Source organism: Pangasianodon hypophthalmus, chromosome 22 (genome assembly GCF_027358585.1).
Source record: "Pangasianodon hypophthalmus isolate fPanHyp1 chromosome 22, fPanHyp1.pri, whole genome shotgun sequence".
Taxonomy (NCBI): domain Eukaryota; kingdom Metazoa; phylum Chordata; class Actinopteri; order Siluriformes; family Pangasiidae; genus Pangasianodon; species Pangasianodon hypophthalmus.
The window spans coordinates 7,153,525-7,173,497 of NC_069731.1; the positions used below are offsets into that span (position 1 = coordinate 7,153,525).

At 39.0% G+C, this 19,973-nt stretch overlaps 2 protein-coding genes across 3 annotated transcripts in view; both read right to left on the reverse strand.

The window, feature by feature from the left end:
* Window positions 1–287: 287 nt before the first annotated feature.
* On the reverse strand, window positions 288–5,275 carry LOC113532609 (GTPase IMAP family member 8). The gene is made up of 4 exons (XM_026924046.3): window positions 4,953–5,275; window positions 3,659–4,351; window positions 2,879–3,577; window positions 288–2,123 (listed from the first exon to the last, which is right to left on the reverse strand). Exons 1-4 carry the CDS (start codon window positions 4,981–4,983, stop codon window positions 1,393–1,395), a joined length of 2,154 nt encoding a protein of 717 aa, XP_026779847.3. The 5' UTR covers window positions 4,984–5,275; the 3' UTR covers window positions 288–1,392.
* Window positions 5,276–10,570: 5,295 nt separating this feature from the next.
* Window positions 10,571–19,973, reverse strand: part of si:dkey-12j5.1 (uncharacterized) — a 73,757-nt gene continuing 64,354 nt past the window's right edge. For both annotated transcript variants that reach the window (XM_053228027.1, XM_053228026.1), the window contains one exon: window positions 10,571–11,441. In XM_053228027.1, coding sequence (XP_053084002.1) covers window positions 11,253–11,441 — 189 coding nt within the window. In that variant the 3' untranslated portion in view covers window positions 10,571–11,252. The remainder of the gene's footprint in view (window positions 11,442–19,973) is intronic.

A 19,973-nucleotide genomic window follows, 5' to 3' on the forward strand; every position in this document is an offset into this window, starting at 1 on the left:
TCGTTGGCTACCTAGCCTTGTAGTTCTATATGCTTTAGTCTTAACTCTTTAATAAAGTATACACTACCAGTCAAAGTTCAGAAACGCTAGATCATTACATTAGCATTACTAGAAGAACACCATTCTAGCACCATACTCAGTAATTAAAGTCCATGGCCTATTTGGGAATTTTATTCCTATCCGAAGTGTGCAAAGCTTCACCAGAAATACTTTTACTAATTTAATATGTAAAATAGTTTTGAGATTTGAAACATTTTTCTTGGTCTAAGTAAGTAACTAAAGTTCAATTCAATTCATTTTTATTTGTATAGCGCTTTTTTACAAAGGTCATTGTCTCAAAGCAGCTTTACACAAACAAAAGTAAAGTGAAGTGTGTGTGTGTGACGTCTCTGATGAGCAAGCAGGGCGACAGTGGCAAGGAAAAACTCCCTGAGATGGTGATAGGAAGAAACCTTGAGAGGAACCAGACTCAACAGAGAACCCATCCTCATATGGGTTTACACTGTAGTGCGTGTGTGTGTGAGTACAAAGTGTGTTTGTGTAGTCCATAGAAAACAGCTGAAGCGTCTTCGTGGCAGTGTGAAGCATTGCCGGTGGACAGGTCCAGAGTGAAGGGGGGGGAGGTCTGGATTACCAGCAGCTCAGGAGTGATGCTCATCTGGTCCAGAGCGTAGGGGGGTCTGGATCACCGGCAGCTCAGGAGTGTAGTTAATTCAATTAATTCAATTAAGTAATTACAATTAATGTTGAAGCTTATACAACAGGGGCTCAGTGTAGGTATAGGCATAAAACTATTATGCATACTCACAAGAGCACCATTTGTGTTTCCTAATTTTTCTGAAGTTTTTCATCATGTCTCTTCCAAATAGCAAGCATGGCAAACAGAAAAGCAATAGCTGTTAGCAGGCTTTTTATTCAAACCAGTCATTTCATCAATCAAAAAAAAAAAAATCATTATCCGTATGCTAAAAATTTAAACATTATTTTTATTTGTGTATTTATTTTTTATGGTATGTTGCATTTAAAGTAAAACAAAAAAAACATTCAAAATTTGAGTACCTCAGATTCACTGCAATTACTGCAATTATTAAAATAAATTAATAAAATGGCAATAGTGTGGAAATAAAAATTACCTACAGCCTTTTTGAGTAATGAGTAAAAACTGCAGAGAAAACTGAAGACAGGATACAAAGTTTTGATATATTCTTCTTTTATTAGTGTTTGTGTGTCACATATTCCTTTACCTGGTAAATTAAATTTTCTAAATGCTAGTAATATAGCTTTCATGCACTCGTGTCATTAAAAAAAATAACATGTGGACCTTTAATACACTTAGAAGTCTTTGTGTTCATCTTCTCATTGTTCCAATTATACAGCTACACTTAAAATTCTTTAAAAAATATTGTATTTCATGTCAGTAGTAAATACATCATCATCCAAGTCAAAATCCTCAGTTTGTTGCTGTATTCCTCTCTCATTGGCCTGGACATTCTCCAAGCTCCTCCCTGTCTTCTCCTTCGACTCCCACATGCCCATTGAACAACATGCTTTGTTTTCAGCCACCAGTTCTTCGATCTTTTTCAGGAGATCAGAGACCTGATTGCTACTTCTCTGGTTCTTGTTGCTGAGAATATGATACCTATTGCCACATTTTTCAAGAATCCACTTTAGTGCCTCACCTTCACTCTCAATGTACAGCTCAATGGTTCTGTCCCCTAACCAATCCCCACAAGTGAAAAGAACAATGGTCTGGTCCCAGACCGTGTCTCCGAAAAGGTTCATGTGATCCTTCACAGCTCTTCTCTCTTCCTCTTGAAAAGAACTGTCCAAACGGATGACCAGTAAGAAACTGACTGGGCCTGGAGGGGCCAGGGAGACACTCTGTAGAATTTCCTGTTTGCTAAATTGTGGCATTTCTTCTATTGGAAGACGTTTCCACCATCCTGGTGTGTCTATCACAGTGAGTAGTCTTCCTTCTACCTCTCCCATTCTCTTCACACACCGGGAAGTTCTTTTGAATCCAAAATCTGTTGTGCCTAGGATGGTGTTACTTGCTGATGTTTTACCAGCTTCACCGTACCCCAGCAGAATGAGGCTAAGCTCAGTCAGATATTGTCCAGCACCTACCAGAATACAATTGGACTATTTAGCAAACATACATGACAAACACTAGGGATGTAACCAAAAATGAATACGTTAATACATTATTCAGATTAAACAGATAAGGTCTTCTAAACACAGATATATATATATATATGCCTTTTTTGCCAGAAGAAAAAATAACAGGGCATCTGGTTGAGACTAGAGGTGTGCATCTGGGATACAACAAAAAAAAAAAAAGTCACGCAAGCAGAAGGTTTTTACTGGCACAAGTGGAACAAAGAACGATGCATTTACTGCATCCTTAGTAACTGCCTGGTCAGGATTGCACTGGTTTAAAATAGACTACTAGTTTGTTAATATTTTGAGAAATAAAACCAACTAAACTGGTTAGAAAATATCACAGGCAAGTACAAACAAAAATAACTGTGTGAATGGGATTTTAATAAATAAATAAATAAATAGTCCCACAAAATTCATAGACCATGCTAGCAGTGCTGGCGTTTCCACCTCTTTGTTTTTTTTCCCCCAGTGTATTCAGGATTTATACTTAATTAAAACCAACCAAACAAACAAACAAACAAAAAACCTTCTCGTTCAGGCCACGCCCACTTTAGGTTTAAATTCGAATACAGATATTTGGAGAATTAAACAACTACAAATACAGATAGTGGCACTGCATTACACACCTAATACACACTAACATACCAGAGTTTGTCTTGCCATTAGATATATGTACACATATGAATCAATTCATATGTATATTAAATGAACATACCTTTCACTGAGCTTATCATCCTTCTACGCTTCACCTTCAGCCTCATCTTGGATTTTTTGGTCATTAATCTCCATTTCCGCCTCACGTCCTTATAAGTCCTTGGGTGCATTTCATAATAAAGACCATCATTTTCCGCCACCATCTCCTCGACCTTCTTAAACAGCTCCATGACCTGGCCTCCATCAAGCAAATTCTTGTTATTGAGAACATGGTACCGGTTTCTACATTTTGCAGCAAGCAACTTTAAGTCCTTCCCTTCACTCTCAATGTACTGCTCAACAGTCATGTCACCAAGCAAGTCCCCATGAGTGAAGAGAAGAATAGTATGGTTCCAAGCTCGCTCGCCAAGAAGACCCATGTGTTCCTCCAATGATTTCAGCTCTTCATCTCTGAATGGCATATCTAAGCGTAGAGTCAAGAGTAAAGCATGCGGTCCTGGGGGACACAGACAAATGCTGCGTAATATTTCTTGCTTGTCCAGTTCTGCAGTGTCTCTTGCTGTGAGAGTCTTCCACCAGCCTGGTGTGTCCAGAACAGTGATGATTTTTCCAGCAATCTCACTCTGAGTCTTCACACATTGTGACGTTCTCTTCAAGTCAATGATCTCTCTTCCAAAGATATTATTCCTGATACAACTTTTCCCAGATCTCCGATAGCCTAACAACACCATTCTTATGTTGGACAGGGAGACGTTATGGCCTAGTAGACAAAAAAAAGTGATATATCACAAGACATTTAGAAATATTAGCTCTGAAAAGATGCACAGACCTTTGATCTCACCTTCATGCACATTTCTTTGTTCCTGTACCATCATCCTCCTCTTGTTTGCTTTCTCCTCTGCCACCCTCTTCATCTCTTTGACTTCACACAGACACTTTTTATCCATTTCATAACAGGAGCCACCATTTCCAGCCACCATATCCTCGATCATCTCAAGCAGCTCCTTCACCTGAGTACCTCTGTATCTATCAATGTTGAAAATGTGATACCGGTTCCCACATTTTCCCACAAGCCACTGCAAGAAGGTTTCTCCCTCACTTTCGATGTGCTGCTCAACTGTTTGATCCTGAAGACGATCACCATAAGTGAACACAACTATTGTGTGCTTCCAGATGTCCTTCCCAAAAAGCTCCAGGTGCTGCTGCGCTGCTTGTTTGTTTTTCTCTGTGTATAACGCATCCACACGTATGACTAGAAGAACAGCATGGGGTCCTGGTTGACAATGGGCCATACTTAGCACCAGCTCCTGTTTTTGAAACTCTGGCGTCTCATGCACAAGAAAGTTCTTCCACCAGCCAGGACTGTCAACCAGAGTGACCAGTCTTCCAGCTGCGACTCCACGGATCTTCATGCACTGAGCAGTACTCCTTGGGGATGTGGTCTGTCTGCACAAAATCATGTTTGCTAGAGAGGTTTTTCCAGCTCCTTTATTCCCCAGCAGAACAATCCTGAACTCAGAGATAAACTGTACACCTGATAGAGCAGAAGGTGAAGTCATTTTAACCTCTTAGGGCTGTATTCAGAGTTGAGTTAAGTGTGCACAGTGAGAAATTGCACATTTCAGTATTTAGAGCTCAAACCTAACAGACTACAGTTTCCTTTTCCAGTCTGCGTATTCTATCCCTGATTTTTTTAGGGCTTAAATGCAAGTGCTTGTGTATAAAGGTGCTGGTCTACAGACTAGTAAAAAACCCAGATTCAGACGTTTCTACTCAAAAAAAAATCTGGTAAGCTTGGAAGCATGAACCACATGCATTTAACAGGTGCATAGCCTGTCTGAATACACACATTTCCCCACATAAATACTGACCTTACCTTTTGGACTTAAATCATCAACTGGACTTGGACTTAATTCACTGACTCTGAATATGGCCGTTAGTGTCTTTTCAGAAAAAGATCATGGACTATCATGTAGTATTATGATTATAACATAAAAGACCTGAATACTGTTTCTTTTTTTTTTTTTTAAAAAAAAAAAAGCTAATAAGAAGTGCTTTCCTACCACGAAAACATACAAAAAAAAAAAAAAAACACACAAACCAAAGTCATCAAATGGAAGAAATTTGCAACTTACCAAACTGAGGACTTGAACCACATGCAGCCATTGCTGATACTGCTTTGTTATCCTCACTTATCCTGAATGTTCAATTGCTCAGTCACTGCTGTATTCATCTCATATATTTTTTGCTTTTTATATTCTAATACATCATTTATATACAAATTAGACTCATGGAATATTTTGGAGGAACAAGCAATATACATGCATGCAAATAATTCTGTTTTTAATATAAGACTCTGAAAAATAATTGAAAGCAAAGTAGCAAAGCCTTTACCATTATCCTCGTTACCCTGTGATACATTAGGAAGTGAAGCAAAGCGTACACTGTTTCTGTACACAACCACCTGAACCAGCGGGTTAGATGATAAGAAATGTTTATGCGCATGCTCAGTAGGAAGCACTCTCTTACCTAAGCAGTTACATGTTTTTTTTTTTGTTTATCGTTTAGCAAGGTCAGTGAAAAACAATGTCCTTCAGCCATCATATAAAACAGAATGAGTGTGTTTTGCGTTCTGCTTGATAACCTTCAGCCCTTGTCATTTGCATGTCCTTTTTGTTTTTTTATGTTGGCAAAACAGATGAATGCTTTCAGCCTTTAGTAGATGAAGAGAGGTCAGTTCCTTTGATGTGATATTTTGCATAGTTATATGCACTCAATGACAATATAAAATAAGAACACCTCTGCTCCTGCCCTTTCATGGAGTTATCCAATTGGCCAATCATGTGGCAAAAGCACAATGCATAAAATCATGCAGGTACAGGTCAAATGCTTCAGTTAATGTTCACACCAAAAAGCAGAATGGAGTAAAAAAAAAAAAAAGTGCTCTCCGTGACTTTGACTGTGGCCTGGTTGTTGGTGCCAGACAGGCTGGTTTGAGTAGTTCAGGAACTGCTGATCTCCTGTGATTTTAACACACAGCAATCATGTGAATTTGCACAGTGATGTGGTACGAAAAAACAAAAACGTCCAGTCTGTGGGTGGAAATGCCTTCCTGATGAGGTTACAGGAGAATTGCCAGACTGGTTTGAGCTGACAGGAAGGCCACAATAGCTCAAATCACCACTATTTAAAACCATGGTGAGCAGAAAAGCATCTCAGAAGACCTAACATTTTGAACCTGGCTCCGGGAACCATTCATTGGTTAGACCTTATAGGACAGTTTGAGAGAATATTAAATATAATAATCAGTCATTCTTTCATTCATCTGGTTCTGGAGCCTATCCTGGGAATTCTGGGTGTGAGGCTGGAATACACTCTGGATGGGATGCCAGGCGATTACAGGGCACCATTCATACCTGGGGCAATTTAGAGTTGGCATGTTTTTGGGAGGTGGGAGGAAAAACTGAGAACCTGCTGAGGAAACTGAGGAAGCCTACACGGACATGGGGAGAACATGCACAGAAACTCCACGCAGACAGTAACCTGAGCTCAGGATCAAACCAAGGACCCTGGCAATTTGAGATACCACCTGCTGGACCACCATGCCACCCATAACAATCAGAATGTAAAAATAAACAGGAGATGGCCAGGATATATAATTGAGAAAATGTATGTTCCTCAGCCCACTTCCAAGAAAGCACTAGCATGGTTCCAATGCAGTGGGAAAGTGTCTAGATCCTGAATAACAGTCAGGTCACCCATGAGTGAAGAGAAGAATAGTATGGTTCCAAGCTCACTCGCCAAGAAGAACCATGTGTTCCTCCAATGATTTAAGCTTAAATATTTTGTCCAGAAAGTACTAAAACCTTCATTGGGCATTGTAATGTATTATACACAGGTCTCCTGCTTTGGTCAGGTTAAAAATTAAGGCTGCTTGTACTCTTAAGGAAACATCCACCCTGAAGAACTTGCATATAAATCATTACGATTAACATGTGATCTTCCATGCCCTCTAAGAATAATATTATAATGAAATCTAAGTTGACTAGGTTAACAGTTTCCTACATTACCCTCAAGGACCAGTGGCGCCAATATCCCTTGTATCATCTCTATATAAAGAGAGCATGGAGCAGCACTTTAGTCCTTCATCTGTCCAGTTCTTTCACCTCATTATCTGTACACGCTCAAACTGATCAGCTTCCAAATCTCCGCTTTTCATGCTAATACCACCATCAATGCCATCATGCTTGTCATCTCATACCAATGTTTCTGGAGTTGACAGTATGGATATGTACTCGGTAATTAAACATTATTCCTTTGGTTGCAAATTTTGATGCTTAGTTTTGAAGGGAGCTAATTATTACAATTTTTCAGGCTAATTTGATCTGTCAATTGTCCATGTCAATCATTTTATTAAGATTCTCTAATCTCATTTTATTTATTTATTTACTTCATTTCGGTATTTATTAGGCTTTAATTAGCCACTCTTGTCATCATATTGAATGAATGAATCTTGTCCAAGATTAATGCTAAAAGGTCATTTATTTTCAGTCTATGAGTCATTGTGATTAGTCTTATGGCAAGTTTTTGTTTGTTGGAGAATTAATAGACTGCAATGCCCCTTGAGCATAAGATGCTAATCTTCAAAGTTAATCAAGAAACATAGTTTTGTTTTGCTTTGTCTCATGCACCTATGTTTTAATATGAAGCTTTTTATGTGACATTGTTTCAGGTATCTGAATAAATATCAAGACAAGGAATGACAGTATCTTCCTATAGTACAAGTAAACTGACAACACAAGGAGTTCATTGCTAGCAGCACACAGCAGCAAACATGTCTGCAGTGAACACTGGCTAGGTGAGAAAAAAAACAGCTCTGACCCAGTACATTGTTCTTGACCATCAGCCACTTATTGACTCTGACTCAATGAACACAAAAACACACATAACTTTTTCGAAGTGAAACAACCCTACACGAGCCAAGATAACTGATATACACTATCTGGCCCAAAGTATGTGGACACCTGGCCATCATTGCCATATTTGGGCCTTCCGCAAACTGTTACCATGAAGTTTGAAGCACAGAATTGTTTAGAATGTCTTTGTATACTGTAGCATTACAAATTCCTTCACTGGAACTAAGAGGCCCAAACCTGTTCCAGCATAACCGTGTGCACAAAGTGAGGTTCATGAAGATATGGTTTGTCAAGATTTTTGTGGAAGAACACGAGTGGCCTGCACAGAGACCTGACCTCAACCTCACTGAACATCTTTGGAATGAATTGGAATTCCTTCTCACTTGACATCAGTGCCGCTAATGCTCTTGTGCATGAATGAGCAAATACCCACAGCCACGTTCCAAACTCTAGTGGAAAGCTTTCTCAGAAGAGTGGAGGTTATTATAACAGCAAAGGAGGACTAAATCTGGAATGGGATGTTCAGCAAGCACATATGGCCATAATGGTCAGGTCTCCACATACTTTTGTCCATATAGTGTAGCTAGCAAATGCACTTCATTTCATTTTACTACTAGCTTCCCTTGCTCACTTCTTTGTTCCTCCCTCTGAGAAAGTGGTGAAAGTATACGTGAAACGGAAATGAGGACAAGAGGAATCTAGAACAAATGTATTTACCAAATTAGATGTTCTTACTCACTGAAACAGAACAGTGATTACACAATAAATTATAATATTGTTGCACATGTACATATCATGCCTAAATATTAATGTTTTAGCTGAAACAAGATTCTGCTCATTACCTGACTTCTCTATTTTTAAAGCAAGACATATTACCTGACTTTCAGGCAAGGAATTTATTTGTACACACTGTTTATTTATTGAAAATGATTTACTTTTCATTTGCAGTTCTTATTATTGTACCATTTATTAGTACCATGTAATTTTGGGATAGGTGGAGCATTTATACTACAGGGTTATGTCACGCACCAAAACAAATAATACTTCCGCATAGAATACACCTGTGAATCATTGATTCCTCCTGACCACACTTTAGGATTTGGTGCATCTTTAAAGATGGTGGACTTCCGTCAGTTTTCAGGTCATGGGCTGAAGGAGGTAGGAAGCACCCACTATATGTTAATTTCAATCATGAGCCAAATACAGGGAGTTGTTCATATGAATCGTTCATATCGCAGATAAAGTCTGTGATTTTGAATGGCATATAAAAACAAGGCGTGAACCGGTCACTGCTGAAACCACACAAAATTCACATTTCTTCAGTGTTGTTACAACTACTTATCAAAAATTATCGACTTTTCAAAATGTAGACAAATATAGGCAAAGCCAAAGAAGGAACTACAGTTTGTATGTCTCGGGATGGTTTCAAGGTTAAGAGACTTCATCTAGTTTTAGGTCTACAGTATCTACCATGGATTGTGTTTTTAATAAGAAACAAGGGTTTGCTTCACCAGCCTGCTGTTCACCAAGTGTTTGAAATGCATCTCTGTAGCCATATATAGAACTTAAATGAGTCATACAGTCTAGTCTCAGTAATAGCCATTATCTTACAGACAAATAATAACTATGCTGAGGACAGAAAACTTGGGCCTTGAGAAAGCTCAGCATGATAATGAGGCAATAATGAGATAATACAAATACTGGCTTTCAGTAGAGCTCACAATTTTTTTCAGCTATTACATTTGCATTATGACTCAATTTATTCCATGGTAAAGAAGAACAGTGCTTCTAAAAAAAAAAAGTTAAATAAAAGCATTTTTTAAAATTAGCAACATGCTGAAACAGTGAACCATGAAGGACAAATATGGAGTGCTGTCCATCACATGATGTCATTCAGAGGTGTGTCTCAGGTATTCACAATTCTAAGCTTAAATTACACTTTATAATGCAGGGTGCTCTCATGCCTGGTACATTCTGGCTCTCTGTCGTAATTAGACCTGCCGGAGTCTCTCTGTTGAGCTATATGTGCACTCCTGCTGCCTGTTCCTGACACACTTCTATTGCTGTGGCTCCAGTCCTTCCTGATTCATCTGATTCATCTGATTCATCGTATCTGCGTCTGCTTGGAGCTTCTGCACTAATGACTTACTTTCCGCTGATGTAGATTTTCCCACGTAGATACCCTAAAGATCTGAAAAAAAAAAAAAAAAAAAACTATACCCAAGACTCACCCTTGCTTAGGTGGATAATCTCACTTGTACATGTAGACCTGTGATATGGTATGATCACAAGTACTGTCTTATGCTCATCCTAGGACTCATTCACATCCTTTGACACAGTTCTGTTTATCGTTCCTCTTCTACAAGTGTATAATGTAATGATGTATACTAGTGTCACTCAGAAGAGGATGGCCTCCCCTTTGAATTTGGTTCCTCTCAATGTTTCTTCCTCATGTCATCTCAGGGAGTTTTTCTTGCTCCTGTCATCCCTGGCTTGCTCATTAGGGATCTAATTCTACATGCAGATTTCTGTAAAGCTGCTTTGTGACAATGTCTATTGTTAAAAGTGCTAACTGAATTGAATTAATAAGACTTTGTGTTGGACAAAGTATTACTCATTTCCTTTTTAGTCTTGGGATCTTGCTGCACCTTTTTTTTTTTTTTTCGTTGCCTCCACTCCAACACGGTCACGAAGAAATGATTAATTTGGCAGCAAATCAGCATTTTCTTTGCTATTCGTTTATGAAAAAAATCAGGATCCAGATGCATGGAGTTTCTTCTGGTATTGTCATTATTAGCATAACACGCACTTCTGAAAAGAATAACACGAGGCTAGCATTTGATTTAAAAAGCAATATTTAATCCCTGACGGCATTTCTGACTCATTACATACAGCCCACCATGAAAATATCTATAATAATGATTACAAAATGATTATTAAAGTCACCACTTGGTGAGAAATGCCAAAATGAATGGTACAAATATGAGATCGGTCATAGTAGTGCAGGCTGTTCTTTGTAATACTAGGCAACATATGCACTAGGGGTTTTGTGCCCTACTATATGACTATAAAAGGCACTGCATCAGACAAAACAAAGTCACTAAAAAGTGTGAGAGACAGAGAATACGAGAAGGAACCCTTCAGGGAGCAAGGAATTAAGTTATCGCAGCCTTGAATACTAAAGGTTTTCATTCCTAGTCATATTTTTGTAAAGTAGTTGTCTAACTGAATTATTCCATAATCAATATACTTATTAATCAACCTAAAAAACTTCTAGACAGCTTTGGCACAGTTGATAACACCTTTATTGTTCTCCTTTTTTCAGAAACTTGAGGTGTGTCTGGATAATTCTTTCCACCTTTATTCTTTGCCATCTGTTCTTAACTTTGAAGATGAAGTGACAGATAGATTTTTGACAAAACCATCTCCAAAACCAGGATTTAAAAACAGTCACAACAGAGCACAAAGTAGAAAAGGAACAGAAGAACATCGGCTGGAGTCAAATTAAAGATTTATCATTCAGTGCTCCATGGCATCATCATCTTCCTCATCCTCACTGCTCTGAATGAAGTCATCCCCAATGTCGTCAATAGAGGGTCCAGCTTCATCCCCTTCATCATCAGCGACCAATTCTCCTCCAAGTTCTCCTAACAGCTGCTCAGTGTGCTCCAACATGGGCGCATCCTCACAACGCAGCTTCATGTAGAGCTGGAACACACACAAAGAGAGGTTTAAAGAGACTAAGTGTACATACTAACGTGTATTAGTAAGGTGCTGAACCATCACTAGCCACCAGAAGAGCTTTCTGGCAGAAATTCTACAAGTCTCTGGAATTCTAGTGGAGGGATGAATCACTCTATGTCACTCCAAAATCTCTCAAAAAAGTTCATCTGGGTTGAGATCTGGTCATTGTCAAGGCCATAGTGTATGGTTTACATTATTTTCATCCTCATCAAAGCATTTAGTGAGCTCTCACGCCCTGTGGGTGGGGGCGGGGTCATCCAGGAAGAGACCACTCCTACCAGGATAAAAATGTTTCATCAGGGGCTAAAGGTGAACAGGCAGAAGAACTTACTGATTTGTATTGATTTGATATCAGTGCACAGGCTTCTTCCCTCTACTACTGATAATAGCTATTTTTTGGGGGCAGTCGTGGCCTAATGGTTAGAGAGTCGGACTTGTAACCAGAAGGTTGTAGGTTCATGTCTCAGGTCTGGCAGGGATTGTAGGTGGGGAGAGTGAATGACCAGCGCTCTCTTCTACCCTCAATACCACGACTGGGGTGAGACCCTTGAGCAAGGCACCGAACCCCCAATTGTTCCCCGGGTGCCGCAGCAAAAGAGGCTGCCCACTGCTCCAGGTGTGTGTGTGTGTGTGTGTTCACTAGTGTGTGTGTGCACTTGGATGGGTTAAATGCAGAGCACAAATTCCGAGTATGGGTCACCATACTTGGCCACACGTCACGTCACGTAACTTCACTTCATTGTCTTATTCATATTTAAAATTGCTATAATATAATAGTACTATTCCTAGCCTATAATAGTCGTCCGCTTCTTGTGTACAATGACGCAGCCAATATATCCAATTTTTCCCTCCTTCTCTCTCCTAAACTCTCTCAGTAAAATTGAAAAACACGAAGGTCCCACAAATTAGCTCCTGCTTTCCCAGCACAAATGAATTTGGTTCCACATCAACTGCAAATTGTACATCAAGTGACACAGTCCCTGCCAAAAGAAACAGTGAATTGATTTTCTCTAGTGTGTCCTCTCTTGTCACTCCAGAAGTGCCTAAAGGCTGTAAATATAACACCAGGGACTACTTCAGATTAGTCACGTTTACATAAAATGTTTAGGAGTTTTGTGCTGAGGTGGTAAAGAAACATTTCCTGACATAATTAAGAACTGCAAAAGATATTTAAGAGATGACAGAGTAGGAAAGTCATCACCGAAAGAAAAAAAGTACAAACAAACAATGTAATATATATATATATATATATATATATATATATATATATATATATATATATATATATATATATATATATATATATAAATACAGAATATAAAAAAGAAGCAATAATCTGATGCACAGCATGACTGGCTATAAGAGTTATGACCAATTAGCCTTTAAGATCAAACACATGATTCATACACTGCAGTGATGAATGGGAGTGCCACACTGCAGAGTAATAAAACGAGCATAAACACACTCTGGGCCGATCAATCATAGGAAACTGCAGATAGTGAGGCAACAGTTGCAGCATCTCTCATTACCAAGATTAAGTAATGGATAAGGCTTTGAGTCTGCCAGAGTGGAGCTACTCTGAACACCCAGGTCATCACTCACACACACTCACACACACATACACGCACGCATGCACGCATGCATGCATGCACATGCATACACATGCATCAAAAATGTCACTTGGTCAGGAGTAGAACCCAATGTGGTCTTCTGCTGTTGTGTCATGGTGTGTTCTGAGATGCTTTTCTGCTCACCACAGTCCTAAAGAGTGGTTATTTCAGTTACTGTGGCCTTCCTGTGAGCTCAAAGTATTCTCCTCTGACCTCTCTCATTAACAAGGCATTATTAACTGTCATTAACAAGACATTTCCACATATAGAACTACCGCTTATTGAAGGTTTTTTTCACCTTTCTGCGTAAACTCTAGAGATTGTTGTGTGTGAAAATCCCAAGAGCTTCTGAAATAGTCAAACCAGACCATCTGGCACCAACAATCACACCACGGTCACTGAGATCACATTTTACCACATTCTGATGTTTAACTGAAGCTTAACTGAAGCTCTTGACCTGTACCTGCCAAATTTCTCATGTATTACTATTATTATTGATCCTCAAAAAGGGCTCCCCCCCCACACACACACACACACACACACACACAGGCCTGAGGCCAAAGTAAATTTCAGAGATCATAAAGCCTCATATTGTGCATTATATGTGTAATTATCCACACAGACAGCCAGCTCATGCATAAACACGCTTAAGAAAATTTCAAATAGAATGTGTTTATATATGCTTTGGCATGATTAAAAGGTTTAGCTGACTTCAAAAAGCTTTTATCACCTCGTATTAAACCGAACATAGAGGTTAATAGAAAACAGAAAGCAACATTTAGTGACATTTAGTTCTAAATGAAGAAGCAGAGAGAGAGACAGAGAGAGAGAGACAGAGACAGAGATGCAAAGAGAGAGAGAGAGAGAGACAGACAGAGAGAGAGAGACAGAGACAGAGATGCAGAGAGAGAGAGAGAGAGAGAGAGAGACAGACAGAGAGACAGACAGAGAGACAGACACACCAAAAACAATTAATAAACCAATGCATAGCAAATATTTATGAAATGTAAGCAGCCTGATGCAAACTGTTGGAAATTAATGCAAAATGTCTAATTTAGAGCTTCAACCAGTTTCATTGGTCTGCAGTCCCACGGTACCTGCTATACTATAACGCTAATGAGTGTGTGACAGAGCGGATACTGAACGAGAAAATGGCTCCTGCAAATATCTTATCACTATAAAAATCTGGCTTCAGACTGTACACAGGAAACAGCTTTATTGGCTGTGTGTTTGTCCCCACAAGGATAGGAATATCTGTCAGTTTTGACCTTATGGGGACATTTGGTTGGTCCCCATGAGGAAAGCTGCAGCTTTTATTTTTATTATTGAAAAAAAAAGAGCAAAAAAAAGGTTTCCTTTTGATTACTGGGGTTATTACTGGGGTTATGGGGTTAGATGTAGGTGTAGGTAAAGGGTTAATTACTATCAATGCGATAGTTATGTCAAAGGAAGGTCCTCACAAGGATAGTAAGACAAATGTGTGTGAGAGACAGGCACCATCAGCAGTCCACATTCATCTTGGATCTCCAGTGCAGGCAAAAATCTTCACCTACTAATGCAGGTGTGCATGAACTTGTGTTTAGAAAGCATGTTCAAATCTGTAGTCCATGCTTTAAATCAGACACACTTCGTTAAGCCGTTGCTATAGTGGCGATACCTTGCTGTGACCAATTGAGTAATGGGTGCTGTTGTTCGCTGTGTGCACCCTAATTCTCTCTGACAGGAGAAGGTCGGCAGAAGGGCTGACCTTGATTTCAAAATGAAGAGGCTGAATACAAGAATAATAGTTCCTAAAAATCCCATAATCCTCATGCCCAAAGTCTTATCTCTGTCATTCTTGGGATATTTTCTAAGCTTTGCTCTTTTGATATCAACATCAATTATCAATATCAGTTGTTTGATATTCTATACCTTTATAAATACAGGTCATATGAATTTAGTAAATAAGTTAGATATAGAGAGAGCTTGGTACTTATGAGTATGATGGTATCAGGATTATGGAGAAAATGATGCTTTGTTTATCCATAACCATGTTATCAAAGTGTACACTCTTGGATATATCTCTATATGCAGACTGTAATATGTGTATTTGTTTCGTTAATGTGTTATACCTCTTTAATGTCTGGGCTGATTTACATAAAGACATTACAGACAGAGTGAGAGATTGTGTGTGTGAGACAGCAAGTGCTTTTAAGATAAAAGTGGAATAGTTTTCAGAGAAGATGGCATTAAATGTCATACTGCCACAGCAGTGCAAACATTGTTACTGGTAATGAACCTGATCAAATATTTTTTACAGTATGTTTGCACGGTTTTGATGTAATGTTTACCAGCTTCTTTTGCACTACTCGTATACATCTGCATATCTGAACCATTACTGCATCATTACTGCTGTCTACTGTGCTGGGCTTTATGGAAGAGCGATGAAAAGAAAGTCATTATTAGAGGATAAAACCTACATGAAATCAAATTTGGAGACTCTGGGGGAAGAAAAAACAATGTGGAAAAAGTTTCTCTGGTCTGATGACATCAAAACTGAACTTTTAGGCCTTGGCACAAAGCACTACGGTTGGCAGAAACCCAACACTGCTCATTTTGGGGAACACCATCCCCACAGTGAAGCATGGTGGTGGCAGCATCTTGTTGTGGGGACTCTTTACATGCCTTTTTATGATTTGTTTCTGCTTTTTTGTTTTGTTTTGTTCATTTAATCACCCTTTCTTCCACAATAACCATTCAATGTTAGACATATTGTGCATATCAATATGGTAATAATTAAATCAACATCAGTTCGATTTGTAATAAAATATATAGAGTTCACACCTCTCTCTTTGTATTCTTTACGTCAACTGAGCAGTCCATTACACTCATAATACCTATAATGACTTTATAGTGGTTGAAATTGATCTTAACCAAAATAACATTATTAAAAGGAAAATACCACAGACCTGATGGCTACGCTTCAAAGAGCCCTTTGAGAACCGCAGGTTTAAACAATTTCTCTGAGCTTTTAATAACACCACAATGAAAACAATGCAGCAATGCCGTTTACTCGGGGGATTAAATCAAGGGCTGTGCTCTTTGAAAAATCTTATTGTGTATTGGAAGCGGCATGCCACATTGTATACTGGAAGCAACATGACACTGTAATAAATACAGCTGTAGCATTCCTTAACGCTTTTTAAATCCATGCTAACATCTGATCACACCTTTAAGCATGAAATGAACAGATTTTTTGCCGTGTCCTTTTTCCTTTTTCCTCTCTTCTCTCTCTGCTTGGATCAATCAGATTATGATCAATGACTTGTCCCAGACTTGTCTCTGTCTTAAATCACCATCTCCAAGCTTTTATCTCTGACTCTCAGCACCATCCTTTATCTCATGCTCTCTTTCCTCGTCTGATGGACTACTTGGCAGGAGATGCTTGAGCCAAAACTGACCTTAATGTCTAAACGGCATGTACGACTGTGCACACATACACTATCTCTCCCTTGAAGCTATGCTGATAACATGGATTAATCCTCTTTTCCTTTTCTTTTTTTCAGAAATGTGTGTGTGTGCATTTAAACCTCCCACAGATAGTGCCTCCTAGTGATTCTACCGTATAACTGATACTCAGGAATTATTATTATTCCTGAATTATTATTATTATTATTGTTGTTGTTATTGTTGTTCTGTTACAATCATTTTTGTTTTTAAAAATTAATAAGTGTATAAGTAATATAATAATACAATAATAAGGAAAACACTTAAGAGAATCTGTTCTAACGATCAACCATTATTTCCATTAAATCTAACTGAATGAATGGATGGATGAACTTTGCATGTATTTCAGCATTTTCACCAAATTAAAGTAATAATAGTCATAATAACGGGTATTATAATGGGTATTAATGCCGATCTCACTGACTTAGTGCCGATCTCAAGTGTGTGTTCACAGCCTTTATGAGAATGCTTTCAGTCACTGAAGAAAAGCAGAGGAAATACTTCATTTAAGCAGTGAAAGACTAGAATGACTAGCAAAGTGTTATAACTGAATACTTTCTGTATTTAACGCTACAGTGTCCAGGATTTTTGGTTAAGGGAGAAAACAACATACGCTCACCTTTTTTAAGAACATCTGCACACCGGCACATTAATACAATTATCCATTCAGCCAATCATGTGGCAGAATGTAATGCATAAATCATACAGGTCAAAAGTTTTAGCTAATGTTCATGTTAACCATCAAAATGGGGCACAATGTGATCACAGAGACTTTAACCATGACATGGTTGTTGGTGCCAAATGGGCTGGTTTGAGTATTTCAGAAACTGCTGATCTCCTGGGAATTTCACACACAACAGTCTTAAGAGTTTAGAGGACAGCAGAAGATTGTAAAAACATTGCATGGTCTTCTTCTATTGTTCAATCATTGTGCCTGAAAATAGTACAAAGACCAACACCTAAAATTCTGGTAATGTGCACTGACTGTTCATAACAGATAAGAAACCTTCTCCTTGAACAAGGCCTTAGGCAGCCTAGGGGAATATGGACAATAAGAGTACAGATAACTTATTTATAACCAAAACTTCACATTTTTTATATTATATTTCTAAGGTTTCTTTTTCTAAATCTTCCTAGGTTAGACTAGTGGCCAGATTGAGTGAGTATTTTATCTTTATACATAAGTGAAGTGAAGTGACTTGTGGCCAAGTATGGTGACCCATACTCGGAATTTGTGCTTTGCATTTAACTCATCCAAGTGCACACACACAGTAGTGAACACACACACTGTGAACAGTGGGCAGCCTCTTTTGCTGCGGCACCCGGGGAACAGTTGGGGGTTCGGTGCCTTGCTCAAGGGTCTCACCTCAATCGTGGTATTGAGGGTAGAAGAGAGCGCTGGTCATTCTCTCCCCCCACCTACAATCCCTGCCGGACCTGAGATCGAACCCACAACGTCCGACTCTCTAACCATTAGGCCACGACTTCCCCCCCAAAAAATAGCTATTATCTGTAGTAGAGGGAAGAAGCCTGTGCACTCATATCAAATCAATACAAATCAGTAAGTTCTTCTGCCTGTTCACCTTTAACCCTGATGAAACATTTTTATCCTGGTAGGAGTGGTCTCTTCCTGGATGACCCCGCCCCCACCCACAGGGCGTGAGAGCTCACTAAATGCTTTGATGAGGATGAAAATGATGTAAACCATACACTATGGCCTTGACAATGACCAGATCTCAACCCAGATGAACTTTTTTGAGAGATTTTGGAGTGACATGTCAAAACACCAGTTGAGGGAATATCTTTTGGAAGAACAGTGTTCATCCCTCCACTAGAGTTCCAGAGACTTGTAGAATCTTTGCCAGAAAGCTGTTCTGGTGGCTAGTGATTAGCCATTAGGCCACGACTGCCCCTAAACATAAGAACATAAGAACATGCTTTATGAAGAATTTCTCACTCACTAAAACTCTAACACTAAACACTAAATCCCACTTGTCCCACACATATCACAGACATTAGCAGATCACAGACCTTGATGTATGTGTTTGTACAAAGTTCACAAGAGTAGACTCCAACGCACAAACACAGCCTGCATGCTCACTTTCAGCATGCACATTTACGGCACATTTCACAACAGTTACAGTATGTCTACAAATTTCTCTGTTTGTCCAGAAAGCGAACGAGACATGGAGACGGAGAAAAAGAGCCTTCAAAGTCAGCATCGTGCAGGAGGCAGAAAATCAATGGCGAATAGCAAGTGAAGTTGAATTTGAACTGCGCCCGGAGCCACAGACTGTGACGGAGAAAAGAAAAGTAGCGAAAGGAAAATGTGGAAACAGGAAGCGAAGGTACAAAGGCAAGGTGAGACATAGAATCTGTAGGGGTGGAAAGAGAATGAGACAGAAAAAAAGACACAGAGAGAGAGAGAGAGAGAGAGAGAGAGAGAGAGAGAGAGAGAGAGAAGAACAGCCTAGAGACGACAGTGCCCAGTGCTAGACTAAAAATGAAACAAATACACAATATTACATATATACCAAAGGACAAACACACACATTAGCACATACATACAGGATAAAGAATAAAGAGGCATTGTTATACACAAAGGTTATCACAGCTGTATTGTTTGTCTTTTGACAAATAAGAATGTGAAAATGTGTTTGAATGTGAAAACTATAAATAATTGTGAAGCATATGTGTTAAAAAAAACATTCCTGAAAAACATATGCTATGAACACTGCTAATTCCAACATACAATTATTATAATTTTATAGTCATTTTATAAGAAAACTGCCCTAATTTTACTCATTACCATTAACACAGCATTGTTAAACTCATATATATTATGTAATGTACAGACATTCTGCAAAGGCCTTATTAATTAATGATGAATCAGTAAAAGAGTAATATATACTGTACATGAAACCATAAACACACTCTATACACTACTTGTCAAAAGAAATATTATGCAGGCTACATGTCGTGAAGTGAAGTGAAGTGACTTGTGGCGAAGTATGGTGACCCGTACTCGGAATTTGTGCTCTGCATTTAACCCATCCAAGTGCACACACACAGTAGTGAACACACACACACTGTGAACACACACCCGGAGCAGTGGGCAGCCTTTTTTTGCTGCGGCACCCAGGGAGCAGTTGGGGGTTCGGTGCCTTGCTGAAATGTCTCACCTCAGTCGTGGTATTGAGGGTGGGAGAGAGCGCTGGTCATTCACTCCCTCCACCTACAGTCCCTGCAGGACCTGAGACTCGAACCCACAACCTTCAGGTTCACCTTCGGGTTGCAAGTCCGACTCTATCCATTAGGCCCCGACTGCCCCGTTAAAATGTATGTATGTACAGTATGTATGTAATTCAACAATAGCTTAATAAAAATCTGAGAAAAAGCA